The sequence below is a fragment of the Glandiceps talaboti genome, chromosome 15 (assembly GCF_964340395.1).
Source record: "Glandiceps talaboti chromosome 15, keGlaTala1.1, whole genome shotgun sequence".
In the NCBI taxonomy this organism is placed as follows: domain Eukaryota; kingdom Metazoa; phylum Hemichordata; class Enteropneusta; family Spengelidae; genus Glandiceps; species Glandiceps talaboti.
In genome coordinates, this window is record NC_135563.1 from 2,378,377 (window position 1) to 2,399,868 (window position 21,492).

The 21,492-nt window shown below is 36.3% G+C and overlaps 1 protein-coding gene across 1 annotated transcript in view; it reads left to right on the top strand.

Moving 5' to 3' along the window:
* Positions 1-960: 960 nt before the first annotated feature.
* Positions 961-21,492, top strand: part of LOC144446111 (exocyst complex component 6B-like) — a 59,917-nt gene continuing 39,385 nt past the window's right edge. Inside the window, exons 1-6 of the mRNA XM_078135822.1 lie at positions 961-1,084; positions 9,783-9,948; positions 12,377-12,515; positions 18,489-18,534; positions 19,197-19,401; positions 20,077-20,250. Coding sequence (XP_077991948.1) covers positions 966-1,084; positions 9,783-9,948; positions 12,377-12,515; positions 18,489-18,534; positions 19,197-19,401; positions 20,077-20,250 — 849 coding nt within the window. The 5' untranslated portion in view covers positions 961-965. The remainder of the gene's footprint in view (positions 1,085-9,782; positions 9,949-12,376; positions 12,516-18,488; positions 18,535-19,196; positions 19,402-20,076; positions 20,251-21,492) is intronic.

Below are 21,492 nucleotides of genomic sequence, written 5' to 3' on the forward strand. Positions count from 1 at the left end.
CGTAGAAGAAATAAAATTATTATTATTAGGCCTAAAAAAAATTGTGTGGTTCCGATATTTTTATTATTATTACAAATGCATTCGCATGGCTGTCACCCAACTTAGTACTGAATCTAGGTTGTAGAAGTAATTGCGGCGAAGCCGTGAAGAATTAAAAAAAATACTCGGTAAACGACCGCTCCTGAGGTTTAATTTGGTTTAAACCATGAGCAAAATATCCCCCCCCCTTCAGACTATCAGAATTTCCCTTTGAACCCTCAATTTTTCACCCCCCCCCCCAATTTTCGTTCTCCCCAGCCGTAAATTCTGATCCCAGCCTAACAACGAAATGTACAATGTATTTTTATAATAGGGCCCATGTAAATTATCTATTTCACAGAGTTGCAAATGTTGAATCATGGTTATTTATTATCATTTTCAGCGCCAGGGGTCATGGCTTGAACTTTTTTCATAGGAATTAGGATATTTTGTTTATTGACGCTAACGCCCCCATGCGCATGCCCACTTGGTGCAATCAAAATGGCGGACAAGTGGAAGAAAATAGCCAATGTTGTGTCTTTTACATCAATTGTTAGCGAAGAAGCGTTAAAAGGTCAACACGAAGGTCTGCTGAATGAAATAGAATCAACAAATGATCCTTTAGGACCTACTGTCAGGTAAGACTGCCCTCAAAGTTTTTCTACAGAAACGAAATTACGAAGAAAGAACATTTATTCATTCATTGATTCAGTGATTCATCCGACCATCGGACTGAGCTACGTCCGATCTCAGCGTAAACACTCGAAGTTTTCTCAAAAACTCTTGCGATCGCAACTCGTTTTCTTTTTGAAAGCAGGTAGGATTGAATCCACCAATCAAAAACAATGCGGAAACTTATATACAATAGATATAGACATTGTAATATTATAAATAGGTAGTTATTCAGTCGACGGATCTGACGTAGATTGAGTGACAGGACATTCAAGATGGCGGTCGCTTCTGGAGAAAATAAAAACCTGATCGATGCCAGGCCACTACGTGACTACGAACGACTGGTTTATGAGGTCGAGGAGTCCGACCCGGCATGTATCGGCCTCACATTCAGGTATTTTGAAAAAATATGAGTTCGATCCTTTAATTTTAACAATTATCCTCTAAATCGTAGCGTTTTGGCTAAAGTTTGACCCAAATTTGAAAATAAACCGTACTGTACACGGTACTATATGATTAGGTGAATAATATTTGACAGAGACATCACTTGAAATGGCTAATCAACAAGGAAGTCATGTGGTGGTTAATATTAATATTTGAGAAGACAATTTAGTAAATGCCATTCCACACCACACCCTGTCAAACGTATAACAATGGTAGAAATTTGATAACCTGAGAGTACTAACCAATGACATCAGCATTACATTTGACTATTAGTATTCTCACAATGTTTTGACAGGCGTAATGTTAGCAGCGTGGCAACACCCAACATCATTGGGAAATACTAAACAGGTTGACTGTGTACTTTTGTAGGATTATCTTGAGATTGCTACAATGCTATGTGAAAAACAGCAAAGTAACATACATTGTACATTAGTCAGTTTGAAATCATGTGTGAACACAGTTACATTTCATACACGATGACACACCTTTTTTTAATGATAGAAGTGGGGAATTATTCCTTCAATGCCAAACTTTGATAGTTACATGTTGTTACCTGAGCACCTGTGTGTAATGAAGGCATGTTGTCATACTAGTTATGCAATTTAAGGAGAGGAGCTGGAATAGATATATTTGTATATATCTGGTGGGGTTTCAAGGTCAGACAGGTAGAAATGTTTTCAAATACAATACTGGGGTAGGGATGTAAAGAAGTAAAATTTGCCACACGGGTTCGTAAAGTTTAATACCTCAGTTCCCTGTAGATTGTTATGATGAAAGGCGGGTACATGTATGTCACTTTGACCAGATTTGTTAGTCTCTGATGAACTTCTTTGATAACGCGGTGTTAAAGTGGCCATTTGGTATTTATTATTTAAAAATCAATGTGACACAACGAGTAAGTCTGTGTTTGTAATACATTGCAAAAACTTTAAAATGTGTACAAAGTTTGTTTTTGTATGTACAATGACAGACATTTTACACATTTAGTAATCTTTTGCAATGTATTGAGTTACAAACATACATGTAGACTGGACATGTGTTGCTTTACATGTAAGTAGGAAACATGATAAACTTGTTTTATGATATTCAAAATCCAAAATAAATATCCAGTCCTCATCCATATCACTTATCACTTAAAGACTAGGTGTAATTAATCAGAGTTACTGTGATAGTGAACAGTGTTTACTGGTGGTTTCCAATTATTACCTGTAGATGGTTAGAACACATTCTTGTACATTGTTTGCTAGATTCATCATCTGATATTGATAATTGACATACCGGTTATTGTAATATTTTAATTATATTTACTCAAAAGATGTACTGATACTACATTGTACATGTACTAGGTGTACATCATGCCCATGATGAGAACCATATTCATAATACCATACATGTACGTGTACTTAATCCAAGTTATTGTCTTTAACAAGAAAACATGGATTATATACAATGTACCCTGGTCGTTCAACTTCATGACAGCAATGTACCCTGGTAGTTCAACTTCATGACAGCAATGTACCCTGGTCGTTCAACTTCATGACAGCAATGTACCCTGGTAGTTCAACTTCATGACAGCAATGTACCCTGGTCGTTCAACTTCATGACAGCAATGTACCCTGGTAGTTCAACTTCATGACAGCAATGTACCCTGGTTGTTCAACTTCATGACAGCAATGTACCCTGGTTGTTCAACTTCATGACAGCAATGTACCCTGGTAGTTCAACTTCATGACAGCAATGTACCCTGGTCGTTCAACTATATGACAGCAATGTACCCTGGTAGTTCAACTTCATGACAGCAATGTACCCTGGTAGTTCAACTTCATGACAGCAATGTACCCTGGTTGTTCAACTTCATGACAGCAATGTACCCTGGTAGTTCAACTTCATGACAGCAATGTACCCTGGTAGTTCAACTTCATGACAGCAATGTACCCTGGTAGTTCAACTTCATGACAGCAATGTACCCTGGTAGTTCAACTTCATGACAGCAATGTACCCTAGTAGTTCAACTTCATGACAGCAATGTACCCTGGTAGTTCAACTTCATGACAGCAATTTACCCTGGTAGTTCAACTTCATGACAGCCTGTGTCTGTGTCACTGGTTCTGTTCTGCTGATTAAAATATGTATCAAAACAAATTGCAAATTGCCAGTATTTTTCTTGATTTTCCATAAATGGGCCGCCGCAAGCAGAAACACCCCTGATGCAAAAAAAATTCAATTTTGAGGTTTTCACATTTTGTGAAAGAGGGAATGCTGAACTTTTCAGAAATATACTTCATTTGTCAAACCGATGCTTAGAAAGGGCTTAAAATAGCCTTTGAAGTAACCTTTGACCTCGGGTAATTTGCATAACAATAGTAAACAGAATTACAGCACACACACACTATTTAGTCCTTTTCTTGTATGGACTAGAAAATCCCCACATATTTTATAGGGGCTGCTATTAAAGTTTTTGATCTTGTTATCAGGATAAGTTTCATAGAATAGACAATAATGATTGGGATATTCTATTATTTAGTAGGGGGTTGGGGGGTAAGGAACACTCAACAGGCTAGTTGTTTGATAATGACAATGTAGTTGTAATTTTATTGACATTCAGCAGTAGATATAAAGTCACATCATCACATTTATGATGAAATATACACTTTAGCCTTGAACAAAGATAACTGCTTTCATGACAGCAATGTTGCACAACCAACACTCACGTCAGAAACAGAGCATCTGCTATATAATTAAAATGCACAGCAAGTACATTGTACATGTATATTTCATATGTAACAAAGTGTGCTCTCAAAACAACCTCTTACTAAGATATACCAACACACTTCATATCATTATATAGACTTTAATCTACCTTTATACACAAAAGAAATACTCACTAACAAACTTATATAAATATACTAAGAACAGATAATGTAGACACCAGACTACCTTTGTATATATAGTAATACACACTGGCCAGATTCTATTCACTATAGATATTGTAGACTTCAAGCGTATATTTATACACAATAGAAATACTCATTAACCACAATCTATATATACTAGATACTGTAGACATAAGTCTACATTTGTACACAATAGAAATACTCACTGACATGAATCTATTGATATAGATATTGTAGACATAAGTCTACATTTGTACACAATAGAAATACTCACTGACCTGAATCTATTCATTATAGATACTGTAGACATAAGTCTACATTTGTACACAATAGAAATACTCACTGACATGAATCTATTGATATAGATATTGTAGACATAAGTCTACATTTGTACACAATAGAAATACTCACTGACCTGAATCTATTGATATAGATATTGTAGACATAAGTCTACATTTGTACACAATAGAAATACTCACTGACCTGAATCTATTGATATAGATATTGTAGACATAAGTCTACATTTGTACACAATAGAAATACTCACTGACCTGAATCTATTGATATAGATATTGTAGACATAAGTCTACATTTGTACACAATAGAAATACTCACTGGCCAGACTATTACTCTGCATTTCAGTCTACACTTGTACACATAGAAATACTGACCAGATTGTATTTACATATTGTAGACTTCCATCTATGTTTGTGCTACAAATAGAAATATACACTTTTCTAAATTATTGATTTTTTTTAGGTTTCAAATCTATTTGTGTATTGAAAATACTCAGAGCTTGAAGACTTCAAATTTTCATTCAGTGTAAAACATGCCTAGTTTGCTATTATGAGCTGCAACAAAGATTAAGACATAATATGGATACAATAATTTAGATACAGACTTGTTCAGTGTGTATTTCTATTTTATTCCTCCAGCTGTGTAGCTGTAATGGGGAAGAAACTACCCCTGTATGGTTCCCTTACATACCGCAATACTTTGGTCTGCAGATCATGGTATCGCTGTCTGGAGAGTCCACCAGCTGGCAACACTGGTGGTAAACTCTCATCAGTTGGTGGCCAAGTGACCCCCCTTTTTACTAAATACACACGCTCCTCAGGATCAGAGATTGATTTCTTTACATACACAGCACCAGGGTCATCTTTAGTAAATCTAAAGTGATGATATGCACTGATACCTCTGAGACACTTCATATACTTTTTAAAGAACTCATCCCATTCTCTCCACTGATAATTTGATTCATTCTGACCATCATTAGTTGTAGTTTGAGATGTATAAGGCCTAGAAGAGTTGACCTTTGAACTCTTATTTACAACATCACATAGTTGTACCATAGTATCTACATCACTCCTCCTGTACAACTGACGTATCTTACCAAAGGCAGAGTCACATATACATTTAGTATGACCAACTTCCATAAAATGGTATTGGATATCTTCATGCATCCCTTTACTACAACGATAAATAAAATAATGTATGACACTTTTGTTCTTATTTTGACCTGAACAGTTGTCTGCATGAAATGAAGCAGATTTCTCACCAAGGCCAAAATTTGAAAGAAAATCATCAATCATACTAATAACATTATTTGGTCCATGACACTTCTTATTATCTGGCTGTATGGTCTGTGACTCATCAAATAAATAATTCATTTGAAGTTTACATGCTTCATTATGAATTCCAAAACAATTTACCTTCATTGGATTTAGAAAATAAAGTGGTCCTACTTGACGTGACTGATGGGGTAAAAGAAAGCTCTGTGCAAAATCAAAAGTATAATGTACTTTAAATAAATCATTACTACAAAGATTATGTTGACCTGGAACAATTGATTCTCTAAATGGTTCATACTCTGCTGTTGCTAACTTTATCAACTCGTTACAATATTCTCTTTCTGCCTGAGCACTCAATATGTGTTGACTAAATTCAGTTGATGCAGTCAATTTATCGGTTTCACTAGTAGCATACTGTATACGTTGTCGAAAGCCCTCACATTTTGGACAGACATCTGTTCTTGGTTCCATACGCTTGATATGTGGCACACAACTATGCCAAATGTTACGGAAAGTTGTCTCACCAACAGCAACAAGTGGAGGCTCACTTTGATGACAACTCTCTTTGTACTTGGCATACACCTCAGCCTTTGTGTCACTGGAAGGTAGGTATATAGGTGGACAATCATCCCTCCCCCTAGGAGCTGCTGGCATGGGAAGCCCTTTTTCATCTGCATACCTTATCAGGAATTGTACAACATCTTGGATGACCTATAAAGATCAACAAACAATACATAGTGTGTTAGTCATAAGAAGGAAGACCTCAATCAAATCTACCTCATTATAGTAGCTGCAAAGTTTTAAGTGGCTTTATGGATGAGTAATATCATGTAGGTATTTTGGATTTTAATAAATAAAGTAACTATGGTTTTCTATTTGAAAAACAATGTGAAATAACAGTCAGTCTTTGTAACTCACCAATTGCATAAAACTAGGAAAATATCACACAATTTTTCATACTTTTATTTTTAGTGTTTTGTAATTATTGAGTTATACACGTAGATTTGACCTATACTTTTTCACATTGTTGTTGTCAGGGAGAAAAATACATTTAAGTTTAATTATTAATCCAAATAAGTGCCCTACTTCACTTATCTCATGCATTGAATTGTCCTTTAAAATAAGTCATATTTTAATATTTACAACAGTGTTTACTTCTGAAGTGAGTATATGCATGTACTTTGCAATGACAATATTTTTAATTGTGTTTGGATCTCAATGCTAATCCTTGGCAGTAGAGTATTAGCAATAATAATATCATGAACTTTTCACCGTGTTATCACATTACATTACACAAATACGGTTTATTTCCAGAATGTAAATAACATCATTCTGTGAATGCACTCACCAGCTTTACAATTCAAATACACAACTATCAAAATGTCAAATTTACCTCAAATGTGTATGCATTAACAGGTTTTCTACCCTTTAGACCATGTTGCCTTGGTACAACTCCATTTTCTCTGAAATGTTTCTTTAGATTCTTTAATGTAGTTTCTCCTACAAAAAAATAATACATGATTTAGAAATTCGAATCACAGGTAACATCTTTAAAATTAACAATTATTACAAATTCGAAGATTACACAATGATTTGTAAAAGTAGAAATCAATGAAAACATTCAAAGGATAATAAAGTATATAAACTTTGAGAAAATATTTCTAGTTTATGAATGATGTATACATTTTTGAGTTGTGCACAAAAAAATCAATAGACAAATAAAAAACAATCTCAGGTCAAAATATTCAATTTCTATATTTGAAATACGCTTTATCATAAGTGTCAATACTTTTTCAAATACAAACTTAAAAATTGAACGTAAATGTAATTGAAAATTAACTCAAACAACAGACAGTCATGCTATCAACACGAATTCACAAGAAGCTGACTAGTAGTGGCAATGTTACCTTCAGTGCTTCACGATGTTATTATGATAGTGATTGAGTTTGAGGTCACAATTGTTTACATTGCAATTGCCGGCCGTAAGTCATTATGTGACCTTCATTATTATCAAAGTAAACACACCACTCCCAAGATGTAGACTCAAATTACGTACTCTAATACATGATGTACCATGTACACTTCTAGTTTGGAATGATAACTACAAGAAGTTGAGAAATGTTACACAAATACTTACCAACATAATGACAGTACCGCCAGACTTTTTCACACACTCTCATGCCGTCAAACTGATACATGAATCGCTGGCACTCACGTTTCCCCCCTCTGACTGGCTCCTTGGTGTATTTGCTATGGTCTAGCTTGGCTAGGATGAGGATATCTCGCTGATCCTTGGTGAACTCGGCCATGTTAAGACGATGATTGAAGACCACATCGACATTCAAGTTTGCAAAACAACCGTCTCGGCACCCGCATCCTTTCCGAAACATCCGGATAACAGAAACACGATCGAGGTCTTCATTTGGCCCGGTGTTTATAGGCTCTGTGTCGGAATCTCCGATAGACTGCTGGTCACTGTACAATCTGGCCAAATTACTCGCCTGAGCTTCATCGTCGTCTTCACTGTGGTCTTCGTCATCGTCGGATACAATCTCAAGTTGTTCATTTACTTCCGAAGCTGATGTGAGCAGGCTTGATTGAGAGTTGGCGATATCAGCCTCGTAATCATCGGGACAGTACACGGATGAAATTTCATCGTCTCTATCCTGTAAAAGCTGGACTATGTCTGCATCAAGGCCGAGATCAATGGGAATGTCAGACATACCGACGTAATATACAGAAGTTGGCCGTTCTAATGACATAAAATAACTTATAAATGTCGACACTACTTTTGGGACGCGTCAATCGTCACCTACGTCGCTGTACTGAATGAACGCAAACGTAAATTTTGTTTACATGATGATTGCGCGGGAACTGTAACTAGTTTGTTTTCTCAAAAAACACAATTCCGTGTGTGAATGGATACATACAAAATTAAACTATATATTTAGGGTAATAAATAAAGTTATTTTATTCAAATGAGATAGGTAATTACGAAGAAATTGACACCTTTATACGCTTTAAATACAAGGCGGGCGATTTCAAGCTTTGTTATCACAGTGGAAATTGATACGTTATCTTTAGATACAAATTACCAACAATGTTGCAATATTGCATCAGGGGTGTTTCTGCTTGCGGCGGCCCAAATTATGTTTGAAGAGATATAATTATATTATTTCTCAAAACTTTGTATTTTTATTCATTCAGCCAGAAAATGCACTTGACCAAAGGGTTTTGTCACCACTCAGCCCTCAGGTCATTTGTATTTTCATTGGCTGAATGAAGAAAAATAATGGTGATAATATCTACATTTGTATATGTAATTATACCATATGGAAGCAAAGGTACATGTTTGGATAGAAAATAGGATGTATACCCTGGTAGTTCTACATCATGACAACTCATGACTATGTCATTGGTTTGTGGTGGAAACATTCAAACTCGGTATTATTTTTCTGAATAGTTCATGAATTATGCTGCGAAGTATAATTCTATTATTCAATAATCTTCTCCATTCAGCCAGCATAGTCACAACATTAAGTTTTATCACTACAAGTCTTACCCTTGACAAGCTCCCTTATGTCACTCATAATGAATGAAGAGAAATATTGGAGATTAATAATAGATATTCACAATTTAGCATGATGTAACAGTGATCATCTCCCTAGACTTTGGGTCAAGCATGTTGGAAACTTGCATAATTTAGAATATATATGTTTGCATATAATTTGCATGAAAGGGGCTATCATGCACTCACTTCTCCCACTCCCATGAAAGATAGTGTTTATCTGCACATCACAATTTATTTACAATTAAAGTTTACTCTGAAAGTACAACCAGAAATGTCTACTTTACATCCTACTAAGTACATTTCCTGTTTCTTTTGCAAAATTCTTAATTTAATTTAAATTTGTGGATACTGCAGGCGTCATGTCGAGTATGTCCTAAATCTCGTTAAACGTGAGACTTACCAAAAACTCATGATAGTTTGTGACGTCATTAGCTGCCATGTTGGAAAATGCAGAAATGAGAAACACTCGCTCAAAATTTCACAATGTACAATGTCAAACAACAAACTAAAAGTGTTTTCAGAGTAAAATTGGCCATTTTAGTGCAGTACAACATAGATGTAGGAATACACTATAAGCTAATATTTTCACAAGATGTTCATTTTTATCTACAGAGCTATTTATGATGGCGATGAACATGAAAAGTTTCTGGATCAACTTGATATCAGGATACGCAGTCATGATAAAGACATTGAAAGGATGTGTAATTTCCACTATCATGGCTTCACTGATAGCATAGCAGAGTTACTCAAAGTCAGAGGAGAATGTGAGAAACTCAAGGTATGGTTCTTATTAAAAGCAGAATATTAATGTACTCTTCATAGCCAGTTAAGAATAACCACCAATCAGGAGACATATCCCAATGGGAATAATAACATGCAATCTACCTTTACATATGATCCAGGTTGGGATAAATAATATTGAATTAAATAGTTGACATGTATGACTACCATTGGTTTTACAAATGTGTATCTAAATATCCTGAATAGTGGTTATTCCTGACTGCCGGCCAGAAGATGTCAGATGTATGTACAGCAAAATTGCGTATATCCTATCACTATGACAGGTTTTTAATTTACAAAGTCTTTGAGAGTAGAAAGTATACATAACTTTTTAACATATCGTGTTGTAGTTACATGCGCAAGCATGATCAAAAGGTCTTTTATTCCATTTTGGAATACAAAAAGTTATCCTTTTGGAGATAATTATCCCGTTAAGTGTGTATCCTGATTGAGAACTAATTCCTGACTCTGAATATCCAAGCTGTATCCTTTGAGTTGATCAATGGGTAATCTGTAACTGTAAGATAGGAAACAATACACAGTTTGGCTATAAATGTGATAGACCTTTTTTCTGTGTATGAACACCTCTTTAAATCTTTATATGCATATACATTTCCTCCATTCCAAAGGAGGATTGTGATTTTCATTTGTTGATGGCTTAGATTAATGGAGATAAATGAGTACATGTGTATTTTGATTCCGAAAAAAGCTGTGTTAAGGGATCGTGCTGCATGATGTTGACAGTGACACATGTGAATGTTGGGCACTGACTGAATCAATGAGTGATCACTGGCATGGCCACTATAGACGGCAGATGCATGTGCGCCCAGTCAGACATGAAGAATGAACGTGTTGTGCAAATCAGAAAATAATAACTTTGACGTTGTTGATAGTTTTAGTTCAAGATTTCTGAGTTTCAAGGACACCTAATGTCAGCTTTCAGTATCAAGTTTACAGTATGTAACTAATGCTGTCATTTGATATAGCAGGACCAAATCATGATACACAAGTTTTTAGTTCACATTTGGTACTTTTTAAAGTCAGGGAGGTTTTTTTTCTCAAAATGTTGTTTTTTCTTAAACTCTTGTCATGAATTTGAAGAGGGAATGATAAACACAGCAGTGTAACAGTTCTAAAAATGAAATAAGTGGTTACAAGATTAGGATTTCTCAAAGTTTTTATTCAATCATATGTTCACTAATTTTGAAGTTGTTCTTTGTCCTTGTCTGAAAAAAGGAATCATAAATTTGAGCATTGCTATTCATTGATATTCAGATTAAAAATTGTGACTAGCTGGCTGTCCAATCTTTCTAAACAATATGTATTGAGGTGTACATGTATGGTTGATGTATGTGCCCAATTATCTGGATTTGAAGTGTGCATTCTTAAAATGTAGCCTAATTCCTGCAACTCTTTAATTATGTAAATTATTCATTAAAACTACAACTATATATGACATATGTGCTTTATTATGATTAACATATGTACAAAATTATGTTGAATTTGAAGTATGCATTCTTAAAATATAGCCTAATTACTAAAAACTCAAATATGCAGTGTTCACCAAAATCTAATCAGTTTTTTGTGACTGGCATATGGAACATGTGTACAGCATGCAAGCAGTAGTTTTTAGCACAACTGAACTGAGGTTCAGTAGTGCTATAGGGATCGCCCGGTGTGTGTGTGTGCGTGTGTGTGTGTGCGTGTGCGTGTGCGTGCGCGTGCGCGTGCCTGTGTGTGTGTGTGTGTGTGTGTGTGTGTGTAAACAACTTAAAGTAAAAAACTGCTGAACCGATTGCCATGATATTTGGTGGGTTCATAACCTAGGGTGTCTAGTTGGGAAATTGTTCAAATAAAAATGATCAAAAATGGTCAAAAAATGTGATTTTTGGGCAAAAAACTTAAACTCAGAAACTACTGGGCAGATTGGTGCAAAATTTGGTGGGAACATTCTTAAGGGGGTGTAAAGTAAGATTTGTTCATGACATGATGATTCCATCAGTAGTATGCAAATTAGGGCTAAAAATGTCTGTGTACAAGTGGTTAAAGTTCGTGCACACACTTGTACTGAGTAGAGGAGGTTCTTACATGTAAATTCATGAGAAACCAAGGAAATAACACTATACATATGTCTTATTTTATTACATGAGACTTGCTTAAGGTTTTCATACACAAAACTTCAATACAATATAAAGCATATTTTGTAGATTTATTAGTTAAATGAGTTAAACAGGCTATAGCAGTCTGATACAGTATACAAATGTACTATGGCACTATAGCTACATAGCTACTCATACATACAGAACTGATTGGTTGATACCCAGGTGAAGTTATTAACACTCAAAGTATGGGTTCTTTCCTTTATTGGTTTGTTTATTGACAGATTTATGTGCATGTTATTGATATTTTATTTATGTATGTTTCAGACTCATGTGTTGCGTGCCAATGAAGCACTGCAGGAGTCAGGAAGAGGTTTAGTTGAGAAAGCTACAGAACTTGAACAACAAAGAATATTACAGAGAAACATTGCAGCTGCTGTGGAACATTTACAACTATGTTTACCAGGTAAGTATTGGCATGATATCAATAACTATATTTCAAGTGACCATGGTAGTTGGTAACTGCTACGCCATATTTAGTCAAAGTTAATGTACAAAATACAATGTATAATGTACACGTATTATTAAAGATTTTAAAAAAACACTGGACCGATTGGCATTACATTTGGCGGGTGTATAATATTTGGTATCTAGTTGAGAAATTGTTAAAATCAAAGTAAGGCCAAAAAAAAAAATATGTCTGGTTCTGGTCAGCGCGCGCGTGCCCTGAATACCCCCGCGTCGATCCTTTTTTTTCCGATAATTTTTGCTTTCCCGTTCCTTATTTACAATTCCCCGTCGATCAACACTGTATGCAAGGCTAGCGGAAAAAATTTAACTCGTGTGATGGCGCACTTCTATTTGGTAACGGGTACCCTTTTCTTCTAGTACTGTTGCATACCCATAATCCCCCGTACGATATGTGTACGTAATATGTACGATGAGCGTGGTTGATGGGAATCACGGGAAATAGTGTGTTCACTGTGCTAGGTGGTAAACCGCTCACATGTTTCGAAAATGTCAGAAGTTTGAGTACGTCGTGAGCAATCGAAATGTTGATATCAATTCAGCTGACTTTCGAGGTGTTCTTAGTTCTGGTGATCGTTTCGTTCTGCCTTCTGAATACAAAGATTTTCCTGTAGCGTAAGCAGTTAGCTCTGGATGTATGCGCTACGATGTTCGACACGTCTTTCCATCTGCGATGAGTTGGAAAGACGTGTCAAACATCGTACCGTATACAGACTGCGTATTAGACTGATGATGGACGGTGCTCGAAAGAAAACACTGCCTCCTCTACGTCCGTTGGACAGACCTATTTCTCGTTATTTAACGTTGCAAGTTGCACAATGACATTATACAGTGGTTGCAAGGCAAGACTCATTATCTTGGATGGGATTATAACTGCAAATCGGGATTATAACTGCAAATCACTGGGCGATAAGATAAATTTGTAAATGTGACTAGTGATGCCCTGATGGATGATTGATCCGCATCGTATAAAACTTGCCATACAACAGTGCCAACTTCCAGAGTTGTATGACATCTTCCGAGAGCATGTAAAGTGTCAAAAATGTGTATTTACTAATTTGCCAAAAAAAAAATTAGGAAAAAAAAAAAACGCGCGTCGTCGCACCACTTTAGAAAGTTTACCCTGACCAGAACCAGATTTTTATTTTTTTTTGGCCTAAGCTTACCACCAATATGTGATTTGGTAAAAAAAAACGTTAACTCAAAAACTACTGGGCAGATCGGTCTGAAATTTTGTCGGGTGTTTAGATTAAGAATTGTTCATGACATGATGATCCCTTTTCAGTGATATGTAAATTAGGTATAAAAATGTGTCTTTTTGGTCAAAAATCTTTAATTCCAAAACTATATAGCAAATTGTAGTGAAATTTAATGGGGATGCATCTGGGGGTGTATAGATGAAGAAATATTAAACATAGAATGATCTCATCAGCAATATGCAAATTAGGTGTACACATGTGAATTTTGGTCAAAAGTACTTGGTCAGTGAGACTGAAACTTGGTGAGATGTTTCTAGAAGTGTTATTCTGCAGATTTGATTGGCCTTAACAACCATGACCCTGCCCTTAGCAACAACCAAATACCAGTATAATTTGCTAAAATAACAACATGATCTGGTAGGCAAGTGACTAAACATTCCAAAGATGTATGCAGATATCCCTAGCAACTATGACCACGCCCATAGCAACAGCCAAATGGTGGTGTATTTCACAAAGATAACAACAGGGATTCTTAGACAAGTGAACAGACATTCAAAAAGTGTATGCAAATATACGCAGCAACAAGACCACACCATAGCAACAGCCAAATTACTACATATATTACAAAGATAACAACCAGGATTTATAGACAAGTGAATAAATTTACCGGAAATATGTAAATAGCAACAGCCAAATGATTATGTATATTGCAAAGATAACATCAGGGATTCATAGACAAGTGAATGAACATTCAAAAATTATATGCAAATATGTCCATGTCACTTTAATCCTAATCTGTACTTAGCTTTTAAAGGCAATATGTCTGAGTTCAAAGTTGGATTACTTCTGTAAAATATTTCCTATAAATGCTTATATTGTAAAGTGATTGACCAGTCATTCATCTACATGTGTGTCCTTTCAGCCAACAGGACCAAGAAAATATATAAGACATGTCAATAATTGTGAAAATTGCATATTTATGGCTGTTTTGTTGGAAATGTACACAAAGTTAAATACAATACTGAAGACAATTTCTACTAACAGAGTCAAAACATTTCTTGGAAGCAAATCCCAAATTTTCACTGATGTCATGTCAGCATTATCAGAGGTGTACATGTATTACAATAGGCTATTATCAGAGGTGGACATGTACTACAATAGGCTATTATCATAGGTGTACATGTACTACAATAGGCTATTATCAGAGGTGTACATGTACTACAATAGGCTATTATCAGAGGTGTACATGTATTACAATAGGCTATTATCAGAGGTGTACATGTACTACAATAGGCTATTATCATAGGTGTACATGTACTACAATAGGCTATTATCAGAGATGTACATGTACTACAATAGGCTATTATCAGAGGTGTACATGTATTACAATAGGCTATTGTCAGAGGTGGACATGTACTACAATAGGCTATAGTCAGAGGTGTACATGTACTACAATAGGCTATAGTCAGAGGTGGACATGTACTACAATAGGCTATTATCAGAGGTGTACATGTACTACAATAGGCTATAGTCAGAGGTGTACATGTACTACAATAGGCTATAGTCAGAGGTGGACATGTACTACAATAGGCTATTATCAGAGGTGTACATGTACTACAATAGGCTATTATCAGAGGTGGACATGTACTACAATAGGCTATTGTCAGAGGTGTACATGTACTACAATAGGCTATTGTCAGAGGTGTACATGTACTACAATAGGCTATTATCAGAGGTGTACATGTACTACAATAGGCTATTGTCAGAGGTGTACATGTACTACAATAGGCTATTATCAGAGGTGGACATGTACTACAATTGGCTATTGTCAGAGGTGTACATGTACTACAATAGGCTATTGTCAGAGGTGTACATGTACTACAATAGGCTATTATCAGAGGTGTACATGTATTACAATAGGATATTATCAGAGGTGGACATGTACTACAATAGGCTATTATCAGAGGTGTACATGTACTACAATAGGCTATTATCAGAGGTGTACATGTACTACAATAGGCTATTATCAGAGGTGGACATGTACTACAATAGGCTATTATCAGAGGTGTACATGTACTACAATAGGCTATTATCAGAGGTGTACATGTACTACAATAGGCTATTGTCAGAGGTGTACATGTACTACAATAGGCTATTATCAGAGGTGGACATGTACTACAATTGGCTATTATCAGAGGTGTACATGTACTACAATAGGCTATTATCAGAGGTGTACATGTACTACAATAGGCTATTATCCGAGGTGTACATGTACTACAATAGGCTATTATCAGAGGTGTACATGTACTACAATAGGCTATTATCAGAGGTGGACATGTACTACAATTGGCTATTATCAGAGGTGTACATGTACTACAATAGGCTATTGTCAGAGGTGTACATGTACTACAATAGGCTATTATCAGAGGTGTACATGTATTACAATAGGCTATTGTCAGAGGTGGACATGTACTACAATAGGCTATAGTCAGAGGTGTACATGTACTACAATAGGCTATTATCAGAGGTGTACATGTATTACAATAGGCTATTATCAGAGGTGGACATGTACTACAATAGGCTATTATCAGAGGTGTACATGTACTACAATAGGCTATTATCAGAGGTGGACATGTACTACAATAGGCTATTATCAGAGGTGGACATGTACTACAATAGGCTATTATCAGAGGTGGACATGTACTACAATAGGCTATTATCAGAGGTGTACATGTACTACAATAGGCTATTATCAGAGGTGTACATGTACTACAATAGGCTATTATCAGAGGTGGACATGTACTACAATAGGCTGTTATCAGAGGTGTACATGTATTACAATAGGCTATTGCCAGAGGTGTACATGTACTACAATAGGCTATTATCAGAGGTGGACATGTACTACAATAGGCTATTATCAGAGGTGTACATGTATTACAATAGGCTATTATCAGAGGTGTACATGTACTACAATAGGCTATTGTCAGGTGGACATGTACTACAATAGGCTATTATCAGAGGTGTACATGTACTACAATAGGGTATTGTCAGAGGTGTACATGTATTACAATAGGCTATAGTCAGAGGTGGACATGTACTACAATAGGCTATTATCAGAGGTGTACATGTATTACAATAGGCTATTATCAGAGGTGTACATGTACTACAATAGGCTATTGTCAGGTGGACATGTACTACAATAGGCTATTATCAGAGGTGTACATGTACTACAATAGGCTATTGTCAGAGGTGTGCATGTATTACAATAGGCTATAGTCAGAGGTGGACATGTACTACAATAGGCTATTATCAGAGGTGTACATGTATTACAATAGGCTATTATCAGAGGTGTACATGTACTACAATAGGCTATTGTCAGAGGTGGACATGTACTACAATAGGCTATTATCAGAGGTGTACATGTATTACAATAGGCTATTATCAGAGGTGTACATGTACTACAATAGGCTATTGTCAGGTGGACATGTACTACAATAGGCTATTATCAGAGGTGTACATGTATTACAATAGGCTATTGTCAGAGGTGTACATGTATTACAATAGGCTATTGTCAGAGGTGGACATGTACTACAATAGGCTATTGTCAGAGGTGGACATGTACTACAATAGGCTATTATCAGAGGTGTACATGTATTACAATAGGCTATTGTCAGAGGTGGACATGTACTACAATAGGCTATTATGAGAGGTGTACATGTACTACAATAGGCTATTATCAGAGGTGTACATGTATTACAATAGGCTTTTATCAGAGGTGGACATGTACTACAATAGGCTATTATCAGAGGTGGACATGTACTACAATAGGCTATTATCAGAGGTGTACATGTATTACAATAGGCTATTGTCAGAGGTGTACATGTATTACAATAGGCTATTGTCAGAGGTGTACATGTATTACAATAGGCTATTATCAGAGGTGTACATGTACTACAATAGGCTATTATCAGAGGTGTACATGTACTACAATAGGCTATTATCAGAGGTGTACATGTACTATAATAGGCTATTATCAGAGGTGGACATGTACTACAATAGGCTATTATCAGAGGTGGACATGTACTACAATAGGCTATTATCAGAGGTGGACATGTACTACAATAGGCTATTATCAGAGGTGGACATGTACTACAATAGGCTATTATCAGAGGTGTACATGTACTACAATAGGCTATTATCAGAGGTGGACATGTACTACAATAGGCTATTATCAGAGGTGGACATGTACTACAATAGGCTATTATCAGAGGTGGACATGTACTACAATAGGCTATTATCAGAGGTGGACATGTACTACAATAGGCTATTATCAGAGGTGTACATGTACTACAATAGGCTATTATCAGAGGTGGACATGTACTACAATAGGCTATTATCAGAGGTGTACATGTACTACAATAGGCTATTATCAGAGGTGTACATGTACTACAATAGGCTATTATCAGAGGTGTACATGTACTACAATAGGCTATTGTCACTTGTTTTTGTTTACAAGTGAAATGAGCTTGAGAAAAACAGCTGGAATGTTGATGCCAGTCAGCATCCAAGTTTAAATTGGGCTTCCTTTGATGATTATTTGGGATTTGTTTCCATGAATTTTTTTGACTGTGAGTATAAATTTTCATCAGTAACTATGAATCCAGAGTTCCTTCATTCTTACAAGTTAATACATCTTTATGTATCTCTGTTAGTTTTAGAAATGTACACCAAGTTGACAGAACAGATGAAACAAGAAAGGTGAGGATACGATTATAGCATTTGAGGTTATAGAATTTACTAGTTATATGCAATACATTGCTACATGTAGGCCTTGGAACAGAATACACTTTTTGACTTCATTGACTACAAGATTACAAAATAGTAAACCTATGCAACAAAGTCTTGTCATCAAATACAAACTACAAATGACTTCTATATACATACATTTGTACGTACATGTACAATGTAGTTGTACTGATATAGGAGAGCCATATCTATCTGAACATTGATTAGCCAAGGATTTGGATTATCCAAACTCAAACATCTGAACATACACATGTATATCTGAATACCTACTAGTAAGTTTGGATAATAAACATTCCACTCTAGTATCAGAGAAGAGATGGCATTGTTTCAGTTTATGATCAGATGTTAGGGGAGGTGTTCACATAATGTATGAGCATAAACAAATTTATTTTGCAATGTAAATGTTTTTGATCCTAATACAGATTGTGGAAACCTGGTTCTTAAAAGTTTCTTGAACCCTTTACTGTAAGGTTTATGAGAAAGCTGGGGAAATAGAATGAGAATCTTTAAAACACTAAATATCCATATCAAGAAAAAACAAAACTCTGGGCACTTACTTATATCTTGACCGGTTATTAATACTTGGTACAACTAAATTATTGTCTTTACTATAGGTACTATCCAGCTCTGAAAACTCTAGAACAACTTGAACATACCTACCTGCCCAGAGTCAAGGAATACAGGTTTTCTCAGATTATGAGAGAAAATATCCCCAAACTTAGAGAAAATATCAAAGAGGCATCAAGGAGAGAATTTGTAGATTTCCTGGAAAATATAAGGAAGCATTCAGATAGAATAGGTCAAGTTGCTATGCAACAGGTAAGTAATGTCTAAAATAGTATTCTGTGCTACTTGTCTTGTAATTTGAACTTACTATCTTGTCTTATGAGGATCAGCATCAGTAAACACATATTGTAAAGTTATACAACCAGCAATGACTTCAGCCATTCACAAACTAATGGTAATGGCAAGGCTCATACCAGCAATGACTTTAGCCATTCATAAACTACATGTAATGGTAGTGGCAAGGCTCATACCAGCAATGACTTTAGCCATTCACAAACTAATGGTAATGGCAAGGCTCATACCAGCAATGACTTTAGCCATTCATAAACTACATGTAATGGTAATGGCAAGGCTCATACCAGCAATGACTTCAGCCATTCACAAACTAATGGTAATGGCAAGGCTCATACCAGCAATGACTTTAGCCATTCATAAACAACATGTAATGGTAGTGGCAAGGCTCATACCAGCAATGACTTCAGCCATTCACAAACTAATGATAATGGCAAGGCTCAAACCAGCAATGACTTTAGCCATTCAAAAACTAATGGTAGTGGCAAGGCTCATACCAGCAATGACTTCAGCCATTCATAAACTAATGGTAATGGCAAAGCCCAAACCAGCAGTTTATAAATTCTAAGCCAGCCATTCCACCATGCTACATTATATTATATTGACATGTATGAATACATTGTATCTCTTTAATAGGCACAGAAACAAAGAAATACAGAAGACAATCTGTTAAAGGAAGGTATAGGAATGAGTAGTAAAGACAGAAGTAGTCCATTTAGTCCAGCTGAATCAGACAGTCATCAAAATACAAATCCTTTCACTGATGATGATGATGATGATGATGAGGTGCTAGATGAAGAAGAGGAAGAGGTATGTAATACTGTCCTTTGACCTTCAGTCCTGATCACTCATGATCTTGTGGTCCAGACCTATGACCCAAAAATGGTAAATATTCTGTGAGAATAACTTTTAATGAGTGTTAATAATGTTATCAACTATAGTCTTTAGTCAGTGTGTTTTCAAGTCACTGTGACTACCATCATATAGGCTAACATTAGACTGACACTGTCTGACTGGGCTAACATTAGACTGACACTGTCTGACTGGGCTAACATTAGACTAGCACTGACTGACTGGGCTAACATTAGATAGACACTGTCTGACTGGGCTAACATTAGACTAGCACTGTCTGACTGGGCTAACATTAGATAGACACTGTCTGACTGGGCTAACATTAGACTGACACTGTCTGACTGGGCTAACATTAGACTAGCACTGTCTGACTGGGCTAACATTAGACTGACACTGTCTGACTGGGCTAACAGTAGACTAGCACTGTCTGACTGGGCTAACATTAGATAGACACTGTCTGACTGGGCTAACATTAGACTGACACTGTCTGACTGGGCTAACATTAGACTGACACTGTCTGACTGGGCTAACATTAGACTGACACTGTCTGACTGGGCTAACATTAGATTGACACTGTCTGACTGGGCTAACATTAGACTGACACTGTCTGACTGGGCTAACATTAGATTGACACTGTCTGACTGGGCTAACATTAGACTGACACTGTCTGACTGGGCTAACAGTAGACTGGCACTGTCTGACTTGGCTAACATTAGATAGACACTGTCTGACTGGGCTAACATTAGACTGACACTGTCTGACTGGGCTAACATTAGACTGACACTGTCTGACTGGGCTAACATTAGACTGACACTGTCTGACTGGGCTAACATACGACTAGCACTGTCTGACTGGGCTAACATTAGACTGACACTGTCTGACTGGGCTAACATTAGACTGACACTGTCTGGGTTGGGTAACATTAGACTGACACTGTCTGACTGGGCTAACATTAGACTGACACTGTCTGACTGGGCTAACAGTAGACTGGCACTGTCTGACTGGGCTAACATTAGATAGACACTGTCTGACTGGGCTAACAGTGGACTAGTATCACATTGGCTAACATTAGACAGACACTGTCTGGGTGGGGTACAATGTAACATTAGATAGACACTGTCTGACTGGGCTAACATTAGATAGACACTGTCTGACTGGGCTAACATAAGATTGACACTGTCTGACTGGGCTAACATTAGA